The 17,178-nt window shown below is 38.2% G+C and overlaps 1 protein-coding gene across 1 annotated transcript; it reads left to right on the top strand.

Annotated features, from left to right (window-relative positions):
• The first annotated feature begins 1,930 nt into the window (after nucleotides 1-1,930).
• On the top strand, nucleotides 1,931-16,076 carry ASIC5 (acid sensing ion channel subunit family member 5). Its single transcript, XM_068136751.1, has 10 exons — nucleotides 1,931-1,970; nucleotides 2,907-3,213; nucleotides 5,053-5,284; nucleotides 6,323-6,442; nucleotides 7,360-7,509; nucleotides 7,947-8,094; nucleotides 9,638-9,694; nucleotides 11,588-11,756; nucleotides 14,161-14,252; nucleotides 15,737-16,076. Exons 1-10 carry the CDS (start codon nucleotides 1,931-1,933, stop codon nucleotides 15,934-15,936), a joined length of 1,515 nt encoding a protein of 504 aa, XP_067992852.1. The 3' UTR covers nucleotides 15,937-16,076.
• Nucleotides 16,077-17,178: the final 1,102 nt, after the last annotated feature.

Here is a 17,178-nt window from a genome sequence, read left to right on the forward strand (position 1 = left end):
GCTGGACCAAGTTGCCAGGAGCAGTGGCTAAACCTCCATCCCTGGAAACATTCATGGTTAGATTGGCCAGGGGTCTGAGCCACCTGATCTAGTCCCTGCTCAGCTCAGGGGAATTGGACTAGATGAAATGCAGAGGTCCCTTCCAACACAAAGCAGCACAGCACTGAGGGTTTGCTTCAATTAATATTTTGAGTACAAAGTTTATTATATGCATAAATAAAAAATATCATGAGCATTTCTGCCATCAGTTTGTTTTCCTAACCTTTACCGTTAAGTATTAGGGAATGTTTTAGGTAACCAGATACACACTGCAAGGAGTGAGTGGACAAAGCAAGCTGCCTGTGACAATTTACAATCTGAAAGCTGTTTGTGCAAGCCATTTGGGAAGAGGAACAAATAGAAGGTGGTTGGCCTTCGCCCCCTCGTGTTTGTTTAAGAATTAATATAAAACAACTATAAAGAAAATTGTTCAAATTAATTTCTTTTGTGAAACACAATCAATGAACATAAAACATGTTTACCTGAAGCATTGCATAAGCACAGAGACTCTTTGTAAGACATCAGCTCATGGAATTTGTTTCCAAAACAAGCAGTAAGATGAACCATGTTTGCTGTACAGAGAGCAGCTTGCAGTTTCCACTTCTTAATCATATGTGCATAGTGGTATAAAAAATAGATATGATTTACTTGAAGAACTCAAGCAAGAGGCATTGTCTGGGTTCTGTGAAGTTGTTTGCATTAACAGGACTTAAAGATGTGCAAATAACTGCTCAGCATCACACTAGATGTGGTTGTGTTACATGCAGATATCAGAAAACAGTTTGCTGTTCATTGCTTGAGTGAACAGAAGTGCTATGCAAAGCTTGCCCCAGCAGAGAGCCTCATTGGTGAGGCAAAAAGTGACAAATGGACTTGAGATTTCCCAGAAGCCAAGTACAGAAATTCTCTGCTTGTCATACAGGAATGACAGTAGAGTTCAGTGCAGCTCATAGCTTGAACAACATGGCTAAATATCAGCTAGCAAACAAGTAAACAGTGAAGCACTGAGGGGCCAAGCTGAGATGCCTGATAACCCAAGAACACCAAGAGCACTGAGAGCACTGCACAAATACTAAAAGAATGAATGAAAGAAGCAGCAGTAGCCATTCCCACCCCCTGTGGATCAGAAAGGGAATGTGAAGGCATATTTTTTTTATTTCCAACACATCCCAGGTCTGAATTTTCTAGTATTTTATACTGCCTTTTATTAGATGCTCAGTTCTTTCCTTGAAACCGATTTCCAATAAGATCATAAGAGCATCATCTAACACAAAAGCAGCCTCTGTTCTTTTCATAAGGACTTAATGGTAAGATTGACTCTACATGAGTTTTCATCCAGACACACAGGGTTAGCTCTCGGGAAGAAGAGTTCATTTTTGCTAAAGCCCACAAGAAAACGAAATCTGGAGCTGGCTATAAAGGCAACTATACAGAGTGCTGATGCACAGCGTCCTGCTGCTGGTGGCAACACAGTTGCAGATATTTATTACCATCCAGAGCAGAAAGGGGTCTTTATCTACTTAAAGAGAATCTCTTCAGTTGTGAATAGCACAGTATTTTAGTGAAGATAATTTATCTTTCTAGAATAAAAGGAAAAAATATGAAAGAAATTTGCAAAGTGATGCAACACAGAAGACAAGTCTGCACTAATATGTGCTTCAAGTATATACAAATATGTACATTTGAACCTGTCATCAAAATAATATCTTTTACATTGCAGATCATGCTATATAAAGGCAAAACATAGCAACCCTGGCAGGTGAATTGCCCAGTGTTACGTGTCATCAAGTATCACCTTCCATTTAGTTCACTATAAAAGCCATTACCTACCAAAGATCACAGTAAGGCAGCTCAATATCCATTCCTTCCTTCATGAGATAAACACAGCCTCATGGACCAGCCTGGGACATTCATTCAATCAGATGTGAAAGGTATGTGACTACAGACATACAAGAGTGCTTTATCAAGACTTCTGTTACATTTTGGTAGTCTTTTTCAATCAGAATGAGAAAATCTATCTCCTCTCTCTGATAATTTTGTACAAAACCAGTAGAATTATTTTCAATATATGAAGATGTCCTACCACACATGCCACATTGTTAAATCCATTTATTGGTTATAACATGGAATTAGGCTAATGCATTTTCATATCCTAATTATTGTCATCACACAAACTTCCTTTGTTTTACTGTTCTAATGGACTTTCTTAATGACAGAATAAAGCAGCAGATAAAAATCTGCAAATGAAGCACTTCGGAAAGAGACTGGGCCAACTATGACTAGATACAGGAAAAGTCTCACTAAATTTCCCTCATTTGAATGTTTTGGAGAGAACTTTCTTTTCAAATCCATGCTCAAAAGATCACTCAGCAACACAATAAGAAAATGACTACATTTCCAGGTATTGATTATGTTAATTACTGCTAAAGCTCTTAAATTTAGATTTTGAAATGGTTTGGTTTGGGGTTTATAACATCTCTTTGTAGAAAGGGGTAAATGAAAACAAAAAACTGCTCTTGTTTCAAAGTTACTGGATCAAATAAGTAGAAAATTTTTTAAAAAACAAGAAAATAAGAGAGTAGATTTCCTTTTGAACCTGTAATTTTTCAAGTTTTATCCATAGTCTTTTAATAGCAAAAGAGTGAAATTCCCTTTTATATCATTCCATATCACTCCCTATTTACCTTTTTTCCCCCCGCCTCAGAGCAAGTATGAAGGACCAGGCCTTTAATGAGGTGTTACTGTAAAAATCAGATGCTTAGCTTTTTTTAGCAGGTCTACACCAATCAGAATTATGTAGTAGTCTCTCTTAATTGCCATTTAAATGTTAATTTTGAAAACGTGGTTTCATTTTGTTCCATATTAAGGAATATTGGAAAACATACGATTGTACCTAATAAAGAAACTGCTGCCACATTTGGAAGACAAAAGGATACATCACCAGGATTTTGCCACAACTACTTCCTTTCATGGAGTGCATAATATTGTTCAAACACAGAGCAAGACTCGCAGATCGCTGTGGCTGTTAGTAGTCGTGGGCTGTCTTGCCATTGTTACTTGGCAAATCTGCAGTCGCCTCATCTACTATTTCAGCTGGCCAACCACAACTACAGTGGTAGTTCAGTATGTGGAAAATGCCAAATTCCCTGCTGTGACTTTTTGCACCTTGAACAGGTAAAAGTTATGTTTGTTGCTTGCTCGAGAGGCAACATCTCTTTATCTGAAAGCAGTCAGGATCTGCAGTTTGCTTGAATAAAGTGCAAAAAACAGGATACATATGGCTCTGAGGGGCATGTCTTCCACACCACCACATGAGATTTAATAAAAGTAAAATAGGAGAACCAAGGACATTTTTTTAAAATCTTCCCCTGTCTTTCAGATGGACTACAGATTTTTAAGTTTCAGAACATAAGCTGGAGTAGAAAAGCTACTGGTGTTATTCTGTGTTTGAATGTTGCTTCTGCAGTGTAGCTCAGTAATTAGTCATATCCAAGTTAAAAATAAAGAAAAGATTTGCAAATAGAAAGATTAAAATAGAAACCTCATAGAAACACAGAAATCTTGGTCAAAGTAGATCTGTTTTTTTCAGAGGTGCTCAGTGTTTATAGTTCCAGCTGATGGCAGTGAGATTTGCAGGAGAGAAGTACTTGGTTTGTTTGGAAGCCATGTATCTAAGCAGGAACTACAGATTTCTACATTTGAAGATGAAGATAATTGCCAGGATTCAGGTGTAACCAATTTCAAAATAATGTAATGAATCTACAGCTTGAATTTTAGAGCAAAAGCATAATTTAGGAACAGTCTTGGACACACAGAAAGATTACAGATGGTGTTTCCTTGTGGCATTTTCTTATCTTTTACCTTTTGCTGGCAGAATCAACCAGAAGTCTCAAATACTTAGAGCTGTTCTACCTCTCTCTTTCTCATTGCCCTGCATAAAGCCATCCTGGGTTATCCTGCACAACACACACTGCAGAGAGAAATCCTTGATTAAAGTGGGCTGTCTATTATAAAAATGCATCTTTTCCTGTAACTATAGTGACAGCATATTGCATGTAAATAGTCAGCTACTGAGCATGGCAGATGTGTGCCTAAGCAACAGTTTGCTGCCACATCCATCTGTTATTCATGCTGTGCTTGCCCTTCCCTCCTGTTTTTAGTAACCGTTTTCTTTTGTTGGCAGGACAAAGAGGCACAGATCTACCTTTCTATTAATGTTTTGACTCAAACCGAGTTGTGAAGAGTTGTTCCTACCAACATTCCTTAAGTTCAGACATTAAAACATTATAAAAAATACATTTATATGGTTTTAAAACTAGGATTACATAAAATGGCAATTCTAAGGAACATGGTGTTGTAACTTCATTTGTATTCATTCTCATTTCATACTTATAATGGTTCTGTAAACCCTTACATCAATAAGGGGCTTCAAAGCTGTGCATCAGGAAAGCACTTCCAATGCATCATCATATTTTTGAGCTTTTTCAACTGAATTCTAGGAGCAGGGATCACCCTCAGTTTATACCATTCTGTCACTAGCTACAGAAAACACAGGGTGATCCACTGTCTGCACTGGAGTGCCAGGCCTCAGTAAAGCAGGTATATGAGATTACAGCAAATGCACTTAAAAAAAAAAAAAATCCATGTTTTTTAAAGGTAGAAGACAGCTTTTCCAAAAGGAACAGCTTCTCGTAGCTGGTTTCCCACATGTAAATGCAATTTTTCAACTTGCCATTAATTCTGCCAATGTAGTTGTTGGCTTATGCAGATGGCTAATCTATTTGCACTTTTAAAATTTGCTTCTTGTTTTTTTAATATGCAGAAATGTTGTGCCCAGAACAGCCATAGGAAGGTGTCCATTTTCTGTTTTCAGATATGGAAAATACCTTCCTAGAAATGGAGACCATATTGTTCGTTCATGTTGTAGAGATCAAAGTGCAACATAGTGGGCAAGAATGGCAGTGATACAACTCTGCAGAATACCAAGCAATTCTTTCTTCTTCACACTGACAGGTTTCAAACTCATGCAGTAAGCAACCTCAAAATAATTTTTTTAATTTGGAGTATTGTGTCTGGAACTCTCAAACCATTTGCTGTGAAAGACAGATATTCTCAAGAACTGAATGATTTCCTTCTTGGGAACCAGAACTTCAGCATCAAAGAGTTTACAAGGAAAAATGGGTTTTATCTGAACAGCAGTACTTTGCTAGAATGTGAATTTTTTGGAAAGCCATGTTACCCACAGGTAAGTATATTTACTTTAGTAAAACAGTAAAAGGGGTTGTATTCTTACCACTCAACCTGAGTTATCTAGCTTTGCCAGCTGCTCCCCCTGTTTTCCCTTTACAGTCAGCCAATGTTGAAAAAATGTCTTGCCCTAAAACACCCTGAAGAGCCTACTTCTCCCACTGACTGTAAAGACAGCCTGCTGGACTCCCTGAGCTGTAAAATGGGATCTCAGTCTAAATTGTTTTCTGCCTAGTGCCACTTCTGCATACATAGCAGCTTTTGAAAGCTCTCATACCTCCAGGCTATATCTAACAACCTTTTCCATAAGCGGCCTACAATAGAGGTCAGTTAGAACAGTTTTTTGCACTACATGATTATGTAGTTTCGTTCTTGAGGTCAAGAACATGGTAACTATATGCAGAGCACACAGGAATTTTAAGGACTGAGGTAAAAACAGCCCATCTTTGGGAATTTTGGACAACAGCCAAAGAATGTGATTGTCCTATTTTTATGCTGATTCCTCCACAGAGCAATTCCCAGCATAGATAGAAAATTTGAACAGAAATTCAAGCCTATATTCTTTCAGATCAATGTAATCTCTAGATATGCTTTAACTTCTAAAATTAGACATTGAAGAGTTCTCTTAACCAAAAGACACTGGTGCTAATAACTCAGACTTAGTGAGATGCAGTCATATTAATTGATGAAATGTTTTTGGAAAACAAATGCTAATATTGTACTTTCATATGTAACACATTTAATTTTGAAACACTAAACATCTACTAGAAAAATTAAACAAGTTGGGTTTGAACAAATATTTTCTATATCCTGTAACAGGTATAGAAAAAAACAACAGGGACTCATTAAGTGATTCTGAGCAGCTCATAGGTATCAACAAACAATGTGAAACTCTCCCTTTAAACTTTCTTTGCTATAGAAAGGGGGGAAAAATACAAGCACAACCCCAGTAGTCTGTCTATGTATTGTAATTCACGAAGGAAAGTTCAGGAGACCTTTCTTTCATTTTTCTCTTCCCTATTTCCCTTTACTGAAGGATTTTGAACATGTCTTCACTGAATATGGAAACTGCTTTACTTTTAATCACAATGATCTCTCATCAAGAAGAGTGAGTTTGTCTGGAAGAGGCTTACATTTGCTTTTTGACGTCCAGCAGGTAGAGCTATCCTGAAGATTATAAACATTATCATATCACTTATAGATGAGTAGAGCTGTTTTGGTTTGGGTTTTGTTTGTTTAGTTTTATACAAAATTCTTTATCAAGACTACTTCTGATTGAGAGAGTATTTTAAAGAAAGATCTAACAAAGATTTAAAAAGTCAAAATTGTTATTGACTATCCCCAGCTAAATGGTTCTGAAAGTTTCAAGTGAGCCTATATATGCATGTATACACAGTTCACCTACGGGTGAAATATGAACAATAATTTAGTTTTATACAAGCACTTCAGGAGAGCATAATTTCATTTTAATAAAAGATCCAGTAGGGAAGATCATACACTGCCAATTTCTAAGTAGTACTGAACTTCAGTGACAGCATCAGCAGCTGTAAGTCTTCAATGACAGCTGAGATCAACTCTTCACTCTGTAAATAGTCTCTGCGGTAATTAGAATTGTCTTTGACCAACAAAACCCAGAAAACTCAGGGAATACTCCCTTATGAGGTCAAAGAAGAAAACAAAAATCTAGAGTGACAAATGACTTGGCCATTCACTTTTATTCTCATAGAATTATGAGAGAGAGATGTTCTGGAAAGAATAATGGAAATAAGACAAATAATGGGTAATTGCAAGTCAAAGGAACAAATATCCAAGTTATGACTAAATGTTCATCTATGCTTTTGAAATGTGGAGATGACAGAAGGACTAAAACCCCTGAAAGTTTATAGCAACTGCAAGGAAACCCACAGAGGTAACCCACAAAGAAAATTCATGTCCGTTTGCTTCTATTATTTTCTGTAAATTGCCAAAAATGTGATGAGAGATAAAAGACCAAATGAAAACACGTAGTGCCATATTAAAGCTTCAGATGGGAAGCAAAGCCAAAACTATCTTAAATAATTATTTTTGTATCAGGAAGAATTCACTGATGAACCTGCTCTTGGTTATACTGATGCTGGTATAACTTTTGTTATCCATTCACCCGAAGAGCTTCCACGCTTTGATGGCTTAGGTTTATTAACACCGGTCGGCATGCACGCACAGGTTGCAATCCGCCAGCTGAAGGTAAGGACTCTGTCCATCAAGTGGAAATATTGGTCTTTACTGTCTCTAATTCTCTTCTGAAGCGTGACAATGAATTAGACATTTTGGAAGTTAAAATATTTATCATGCCAATGTGACTCCTAAAAATAACATCTCCTTCAGACACAAAGCTATTGCTGCTCAGGGAGAAGATGACACTGGACTTCATAATCTGTATCTATTAAGGTCAGCCTTTCTTTCTTAAAGTCATAAAGCCTTGCTGACATATAATGGTACAAGGGCACTACAGCATTTCCCCTTCTACACATTCTGTTACCATGAAGGTTGTTGCCAATTACATCACAATGTTATTGCTTACATTTTCAACAAGCATTTTAAAATGTGAGAAAATAATATCTAAACTTTAAACAGAGACAACAACAACAACAACAAAATCTTCTGTTATTTTTACCCTACAGTCAATTATCCAAGAATATCCATGGGGTGAGTGCAAGCCTGATATAAAGCTTCAGTACCACAAGAGTTATAGCACTAATGGATGTTTGCGGGAATGCAAAGCCCGGTACATACAGGAGCGGTGTGGCTGCTTACCATTCACTCTTCCAGGTATTTCTTGAAATATCATCATACCATACACTGATCACTTTGTTAGGAGACTGCACCTGTTATTTAACAGCAAAGGAGACAGATATCTACAGCTAGGAATAATTAAAATTATACAAATCTGTTTTCTTCTTCTTCAATTCTTTATAATTCAGTTATTTGCTTGTCTCTAGACCTAGCATTTGGGTCATTAGCTATTCTTAAGAAAAGACCGGAAAACTTGAAAGAACGGATTATGCTTCGAGGCTGTGAGACAAGTCCACAGTATTCAACCTGACTTTCTAAAGATCTAAACCTAAATCCGTAAGACATCATAAGATTTTCAAAGGTAGTGCAGACAGCCTACTTAGCAGTTGTTTAGCAGCCCCAGCAGTACTGATTGCTAGAAGATAGAAGCCACAGACTTCCACAAGAGCCATGGAAAGAGTCTGGCACCAGAAGAGGGCTCTGCAAAGCCCAAAAGGCTACATGTAGCCATCTAATCAGCACAAAATGCAAAGTACATCAAAAAAGGGCTCTGCAAAAGCCAAAAGGCTAACATCAGTCTGAAGATCAAAGTAATTGTGTATGCTGTAATACTGCCCTCAGGAATCCAGGCATCTTACTCACTCTAGAAATTAAAGCAGTACCACTGAGCCCTAACCAGTCTCCTCCTCTTCAGCATTACATGCAATAGTAATATTGTCATCTCACTCTGAAGCAAGAGCTGGAACCCACATCACTGCTCTCACAGCTCTTTTCTCACAATTAGTGAGCCAGAAATCCACTGTCACACCTGCACTTTCTGGATCAATGTATTTTTAAATATCCCCAAGAGAGGTAGAAATCTTTCACTTGTGAAAACCCATTAATGACTAACTTCTAGCCAGGAGGATAATCTCTTGGAAAAGAGGTTGGCAGTCTCCTGGAAACTCTCATGGAAAGAGGGTTTGAAAAAAATAAATTCTAGGTCTCCCTCCAGGGTGAGAGCTTTATACATTGACAGATAAAGGAGGGCAATGCTTTCTTTCACTGTGTGCTAAACTCATAAGCAGTATTTCCATGCAAGGGGAAAAAAAAGAAAAGGGGTGAAACTGAGACTGACTGAAATCTGAAAATTAGGTTGTTAGCTCAGGGTGTTATCTTACTCCTTAGGTCTTCAAAAAACTCTTTGGTGAAGTTCAAAATTTTGCTGAAACATGGAGTGTGATCATGTATTCCATCTACTCTACTTTGCATTTTCATCTTCACTAGGAGAAACAGAAATTCCTGGCTTTAGCAAGCTAGACCAAAGAGTGAGCTACAAGCTGAAAGGCAGTTCTAGCTGGCACACAGTAAAGATGTTTGCTTGTATCCTCTTGCAAGTCTCTTGACTCGGTCTGTTGTCTCTTTTTGCTACGTACTCCTTTTCATGTTGATAACTGCACTGTGCCCAACTGAATTAACTTTTCAGTTGTATAATGATAAATGTGAAGTGATAAGCAGGCTTTGATGATGACACATTTAGTGCTAAGGCTTATATTGTTAAATGAAGATCCTAACACTTGGGGATTTTTGTATTTTTAAGGCAATGGAACAGAATGTGATTTGCTGAAGTTTTACAATTGTGTTTATCCGGCATTCTGTAAGTAATAAGCGTATACTCACATTTTCTAAGCCAACTAAAAGAGAAGCTGTGAAGGCTCCAACCCTGGAAATGTTCAATGTCAAGTTGGATGAGGCCTTGAGCAAACTGTCTAGTAGCGTCCCTGCCTATGGCAGGGGGGTTGGAGTTTCATACCTTTAAGGTCCTTCAAACCCAGACCATTCTATGATTCTATAAATATTTTGAAAACAGAGACCAGACAAGCAAACAAAACACACAAACACACAAAAAACCAACTAGAAAAATCCCACAACAAACCCATAAGAATTAATTTTAGTAATCAGAAATGGTTTGCCATGGAGAATGTTCAATTAATCTGGTTTCACTTATCAAGCCTCTGCCTTGGGGTGACCTTATTGCTGTCTACAACTGCCTGAAGGGGGGTTGTAGACAGGCAGGGGTTGGTCTCTTTTCCCAGGCAACCAGTACCAGAACAAGAGGACACAGTCTCAGGCTGCACCAGGGGAGGTTTAGGCTGGAGATTAGGAGGAAGTTTTACACAGAGAGTGTGATTGCCCATTGGAATGGACTGCCCAGGGAGGTGGTGGAGTCACCATTGCTGGAGGTGTTCAGGAAGAGACTTGATGGGGTGCTTGGTTGCATGGTTTAGTTGGTTGGGTGGTGTTGGATGATAGGTTGGACACGATGATCTTGAAGGTCTCTTCCAACCTGGTCTATTCCATTCTAATCTTCATGGTATGATCCTTCTATCTGTAACACTGTATTATTTTTGTTCATGACAGAAAAGTGAACAGCACAGTAAGAACAGGTTTGTTAACTGATAGAAAATATAATTCAAAGCCAGTGGACTTCAAGGTTGGGGGCTTTTTGTCTCCTTTTACAATGCAGTCAGACATCTGCTAACAAAATCTCACATAACAGCTCACTGATCAAGCATCTGCAGGACCTATTCTTGGTGAACACATGAATTTTAGGAATTCTATGGGCTGGCTATCCAGAATGAAATGCACAAGCTCAGCTCTCACCCTGGAGAGTACCTCAAATCTCCAACTAATAGTCTGTAATATTTCCTCCTCTGTGGTTTGCAAAAGTGAGAAGCCCACCTGCAGAAGGAATAAGACACAATGGCCACAGCCACACCAACAGAAAGAGAGAAGGACAAGCGGGAGGTTATGGAACTCACCCCAAGTACTAGATGCCTTTGGGTGATGATTTATCAAATATTTATGCATTAGTATTTTTCTTCTACATTAATTTTCTCTGCCTTTCCTATATTTCTGTAATGGTTTCTTTCTCTTAGAGTCTCATCAGAAGAATGAGTCCTCACTTTCATGAGCAGCTAGATCTGCAGAATTTTGTGATTCTTCTTTGGTATTGGAAGAAATGAAGCTGCTCCTTGAGCCCTCTTAGCAGGCTTAACACAATTATCAAATGGCAGTCAGGGGTTAAGGTAAAAAGAACTCAGCTGGTGGGAAACTACAACTAGCATTGCTCTGGAAGCTGTTTCTGTGCACTGAAATGAACTAGGCAGGCATCAAGACCATGGATGATACAGCTAAGTATGTAATCAGAACATACTACATAGATACATAACAATACAGAAAGTCTGTTGGTTTTTGTTTTTAACTGTGAATGAGAAATAATAGGCAGATAAAGCCCTAACAAAGGCAGAAAGGTGTGCAATTTCTTTGGGGAAAAAAAAAAAGAAATCTAACCCCTGTCAACCCACCACAACAGTTACCCTAATGCCAGTTACAAGTACTTATTTGTTCCTTCAGATCTGGCAAGTATCCACTTTTCTCAAGATAATTAACCATACATTTATCAAAGCAAGTTCAAAGTAATTTTGTGAGTTTAAGATAAACATTTTAAACGGTGTGTTTAAAAAAAGTCTCTCTCTTGAAATTTCAGATGATATAGAGGTAAAAGGATTATGTACAGTAGGAACCCACAATTCCACTTGCCCTACGCCATGTGAAGAAACAGATTATCCTACCACTGTGACCTATTCAAATTTTGGAGGAGAAAAAGCTATAAAATACTTTTCTACAAAACTGAAGAAAAGCCCAGAATATATCAGGTAATATTACTTATCACTTTGTCTAATAAAAAATTCTCAATTACTTTTAAGTGTGCTAACAGTCCACATGATGCAAATATGACCTCTCAAAAATATATTCTTAATTGTGGCATTAATAATGTATTCTGTGAGATAAAATAATAATAACAACAACAACAACAACAATAACAATAATGGTTAGGACTTGTATGTGTTAATATAACAAATACATCTATGACTTACAGATAACATAAAATAGATATTGCAATTAAAAGTAATGTTCTCAATTACCTTCTGTGTCACTGACATCTTAGAACAAAGCTTTTTGACACTTTTCACAATTAAGAATGGGCAGGCTTATCAAACCTATTCACAATCCACCCAACAGGGAAGTTAAATTTTCACCTTTCTACAACTGAAGTCAATGAAGAACCTAAATATGTGCTATAGAAAATCACTCTCCTTTCTCTCTACCCACTCCCAAAGAAAGCCTCATGAGCACCAAGGAGCTAGGTTTTATCATAGCAATAATGTCACAAGTTTAATAATCTTTTCTATTCTTAGTAAAATTCGCTAATACCATTTGCATTATACATGTTATTCAGAATATATTTGCCACAATGCTAATTCTGAGGTACAAGAGTGAAGTAGCATGGTTTCACCTATCTGACCAAAAATGCAAAAGCAAGGAGGTTTATACCCTAAAGAAGATGACAAATTTCCTTGCAAGAACAAGCATTATATATCCAAATACAGAATGGAAAATGCAATATAGTTGTCAAAGAGACTACTCACATGTCCTAATACTTATTTGTACTGCTGACATGTACAAGTGCTATATGAACTCATAGTATCCACAATATATAAAAAAACCATTTATAAAGAACTGTAGAAAAGTTGGGTAATGAAATATCAAAGAGTGTTTCATTGTTTCAATTACTTCAGTTTTCTCACTTTTGAAGGCATTGATCTGCAAATGCTGTATGAATTATAGACTAGTTTGGGTTGAAAAGAAGCCTTTAAAGATCATCTAGTTCAGATGCCAGTACCATGATCAGGGGCATTCTCAGCTAGACAAGGTTGCCCAAAGCCCCATCCAGCCTAATACTGAATGTTTCTAAAGATCTACTACCTTTCTGGACAACCTGTTCTAGTGTTTCACCACCATCCCAGAAGAAAAAAAATTTCTTCCTTGCATCTACCCTCTTTTAGTTTAAAACCATTACACTTTTACCCATTGATATAGGCCCTATAAAAAAAGTCTGTCTCCCTTGAAGATTATGAAAATTAAAGCTGCGGTTCCATGTGAAAGCTGTTAATCCTCTGAGGATGTTTTATCTTTGTTGACTATTTATTGTCTGTAAACATCACAGGCAGCCCAGCAATTATTCCATTAAGCAAGTGAAAATACAGAACATTCCCATGTTACCAAGCCTAAACCATTAGGAATCCTGCTCCTGTATTAACAAGTAGCACTCTTATCTATACAACATAGAGATTTATTGATTTCTGAAGACGTAAGAAATGAAAAGTTAAATATTTGTTGGTTAGTTCTGCTAGCAACTCCAGGAAAATGGTAGGAAATCTTCCTAATGAAAGCTATGAGAATAAGATATTTTCTTTTACTACCTGCCACCTGAGTTTTAGAATTATCACCTCCAGAGACAAAGTGATTATTTTGTATAACAAGTACCTTATTTACATTAATATTTTTAATAAGCTCATTATCACTGTCATCCCCAAAATAGAAGCTGTTCACACTTCTGAAAAATAATCCCTACTTTTATTCTTAGAGGTCACAATATTATGTGTGCAATTAGCTCTTATGTCTGCTTTATTCCACAACTGTTAGGTTCATACTCTAGGAATTAGGTACAATCTTTCTGTAGACATGACAGCATAAAGGTGAGCTCTTTACTCACACCGAATCATTCCACAGGTCTTGTTCCAATTAAGACTTACCTACTCTTCTGTTTTTGCAGCAGGCAAGAATATAATTACGTAAGTGAAGCTATTAGCAGAGGATAGAACTAAGTATCTGAGGATAGGACAAGGGCTGCTAATAGCAGTTGTGTGCAAGAGTGGTAGACTACACTCCCAAGCACTGTATCAGCTATAGATCAAGATGCTTGACACTTCCATTTGAGCTTATCTCTGTGATACTTAAAAAGTACAAGTCTACTTCACACTACAGATCGAGTTACTTTTTCAACACAGCCTGAACTTCTACTCCTCTGATAAGCTGTTATGACTGTTGTTATTAGGACACTCTTTTTTATCTTCAGTGATCTAGCATATTTTGGTCACACTCATCTAAGTGTTCTTTAAGAGACGTGATCACTCTCCCTGAAATCAGCTCATGATGATAAATGTTGGTAAAAATGATAAGCACTCCTGATTGCAATACTTATGTGTTTGTCATTAGGCAGAACCTTGTGCATATAGATATTAAATACAATGATCTGAGCTATAAAGTAACACAGCAGCAGAAGGCCTTGACTATATCTGAGTTGCTTGGTAAGTGAATGTTTTAAACTTATTACTGATTAATGATGAATCTAAAAATAATAAAATCCTCACAAGAAAAATCTGTTTTTTAATTCTCTCCTCTCTTGCATCTAAAGAAAAAAACAATAGAATCATAGCAGTTTAGGGATTGGAAGGGACCTCTAGAGACCTTTGAGTCCAACCCCACCTGCCAAAGCAGGATCACCTAGGGCAGGTCACACAGGAACACATCCAGGAGTACTGTAAAGGTAAAAATTGTCTGTCTCATGGTCATTTAAAATAAACCTTTATTAGAATAAACCAAACCAGGTTGGAAGAGACCTTCAAGATCATCGTGTCCAACCCATCAACCAATCCAACCCACCCAAACACCTAACCCATGGCACCAAGCACCCCATCAAGTCTCCTCCTGAACACCTTCAATGACGGCGACTCCACCACCTCCCCGGGCAACCCATTCCATAGCGCAATCACTCTTTCTGTATAGCACTTCTTCCTAACATCCAACCTGAACCTCCCCTGGTGCAGCCTGAGACTGTGTCCTCTTGTTCTGGTACTGGCTGACTGGGAGAAGAGACCATCATCCGCCTGTCTACAACCTCCCTTCAGGTAGTTGTAGAGAGTGATAAGGTCACCCCTGAGTCTCCTCTTCTCCAGGCTGAGCAACCCCAGCTCCCTCAGTCTTTCCTCATAGGGCTTGTGTTCCAAACCCCTCACCAACTTTGTTGCTCTTCTCTGGACTCGTTCCAGCAAGTCAACATCCTTCCTAAACTGAGGGGCCCAGAACTGGACACAGTACTCGAGGTGTGGCCTAACCAGTGCAGTATACAGGGGCAGAATGACCTCCCTGCTCCTGCTGGCCACACTGTTCTTGATGCAGGCCAGGATGCCATTGGCCCTCTTGGCTGCCTGGGCACACTGCAGGCTCATGTTCAGCCTACCATCGACCAGTACCCCCAGGTCCCTCTCTGCCTGGCTGCTCTCCAGCCACTCTGACCCCAGCCTGTAGCACTGCATGGGGTTGTTGTGGCCAATGTGCAGAACCCGGCACTTGGATGTGTTACTGTCTCCTGTCATTTCATTAAACAACCTGCAATCTGAACAGCAGCTGAGATTGATAATTAACTTAGGCACTAGTTTATAGCTATATTACATGCAAGACTGTAAGAATGGCGACGTTTAGAGAAATCTGAGGGGAGAGGCAGAATGTGAGAGGAGAAGCAAAAGAACAGTTAAAGGCATAGAGGTAGGAAATAGAATTGTAAGTATCTGTTCCACAGTAGGATGTATTGTGTTATACTAGCTTTGTTTAGAATTTTAAGAAACAGATTAGTCTTTTCCAACAAACATTCTTATGAATATTAATTCTGTCTTCCTAAAGTGATGTGTTATATATATTGAGTTTATTTAATGCTTGACTGGCAAAGTTTTGTTTCCTTGCTAGGCTACACCAAGTGCTTAGGATGACACATGTTTATTTCCTTCTATTACAGCTGATGTAGGTGGACAGCTTGGATTGTTTTGTGGTGCCAGTATGATTACAATCATAGAACTGCTTGAGTATATTTTTACTAACTTCTGTTGGATGTGCATCTTTCTCCTACTGAAAGCTCCTGAAATGCCTCAATGGAACAATCCATCCCAGAAACAGCCAACATACAAGGAAAACAAAATGGGAATACAAGAGTGTTAGTGGTTTGTAGAAGCACAAAACCAATTGTTTCTGCAACTTCCCTTCCTTTCTAAGATACAAAGGAGACAGTAATATTGTGCATCGCTCCCTTTCCTGCATTCCTTACTCTTTCTGCTTCTTTTCTTGCCTAGAACTGTATGAGTGGGCTAAATAAAATTTAAAAGCAAACTTTGGAAAGCACAGTCTATATAAACACCCTATCCAGCTGAATCTTAATGTATGCATTGTTGGAAAACCCACAGCTTCCCTGGAGACATTATTCCAATGGCAGATTGTCCTTGTGAAAAATTTTCCTCATGTCCAATTGGAATCTCCTCAGTAGTAATTTTCACCTACTACATCTCATCTTTATAATGTGATTCCTTGTCAAAAATGGAGTCTCCCTCTCTGTTACATTCACCCTTTTAATAGTGGAACATGGTGATAAGGTTTCCCTGACACCTTCTTTTCTCAGGGCTGAACACTCAATTCTCTCAGCCTTCCTTCATGTGGCAGGCTTCCCAGACCTTTGGTCATCTTTGTAGCCAGCCAGGTAGTTCTTAGCCCATGCTGCATTCCTGAATTATATTTTCACAGTTGTGCATTTTACTCTTGTCCTTGCTGAACTTCATCAAGTTCTTATTAGTCCATTTTCCAGCCTATCAAGGTCTTTCTGCAGGGTGACTCTCCCTTCCAAACCATTCAGTTCCTCACTCAGTCATGACAATAGAGACTAAAGGCTTCATCTAAGTCTTACTAAAAATCAGTGAGCATAACAGTTCTGTGGACTTGGTGCTGAATCAGGCTTCCTGAACATCTATTCCTTTACAAATGCTCAGAAAACTTCTGTGATTTCCAGCATCTGTGTTGACCTATGGAGCAGCAGGTGTGTAAACATGTAGTATAAATAGACTCTCCCTCTCTCTCTCTCTCTCTCTCACACACACACACTAATAGAAAAGTAAATCTGCCCTGGAGGGGGAGGATATCATGTTCTTTTTAAATACAACACCTTAGTAAACAGCATAATACTTTTTAAAATGTGAGAATTAGTTAGATAATTTAACTTTATACAATGAAATTATACATTGTATTTTTAAGACATTTCTTTCTCTAGAATAGGTCTCTGGGCACAGTAATGAACAAATCCATGCTTGCCCAAGTCTCCTGCCAGTCTATCAATCAGAGTTTTTGATGCATTTCTAAGACCCAAACACAGTCTAGATGGAAATCTTCTAGGACAGGAGACAGTCTTGCAAAAGA

The sequence above is a fragment of the Melanerpes formicivorus genome, unplaced genomic scaffold (genome assembly GCF_026170545.1).
Source record: "Melanerpes formicivorus ecotype bairdi unplaced genomic scaffold, bMelFor1.0.p_v2 SCAF_4, whole genome shotgun sequence".
NCBI lineage: Eukaryota > Metazoa > Chordata > Aves > Piciformes > Picidae > Melanerpes > Melanerpes formicivorus.

What these genes read in the sequence shown, in the direction of transcription:
- ASIC5 (XM_068136751.1), top strand. Translation starts at nt 1,931, where the DNA reads ATGGACCAGCCTGGGACATTCATTCAATCAGATGTGAAAG. An exon ending in ACTTTTTGCACCTTGAACAG is followed by an intron (nt 3,214 to 5,052) that starts GTAAAAGTTATG and finishes TCACACTGACAG; the next exon opens with GTTTCAAACTCATGCAGTAA. An exon ending in GACTATATCTGAGTTGCTTG is followed by an intron (nt 14,253 to 15,736) that starts GTAAGTGAATGT and finishes CTTCTATTACAG; the next exon opens with CTGATGTAGGTGGACAGCTT.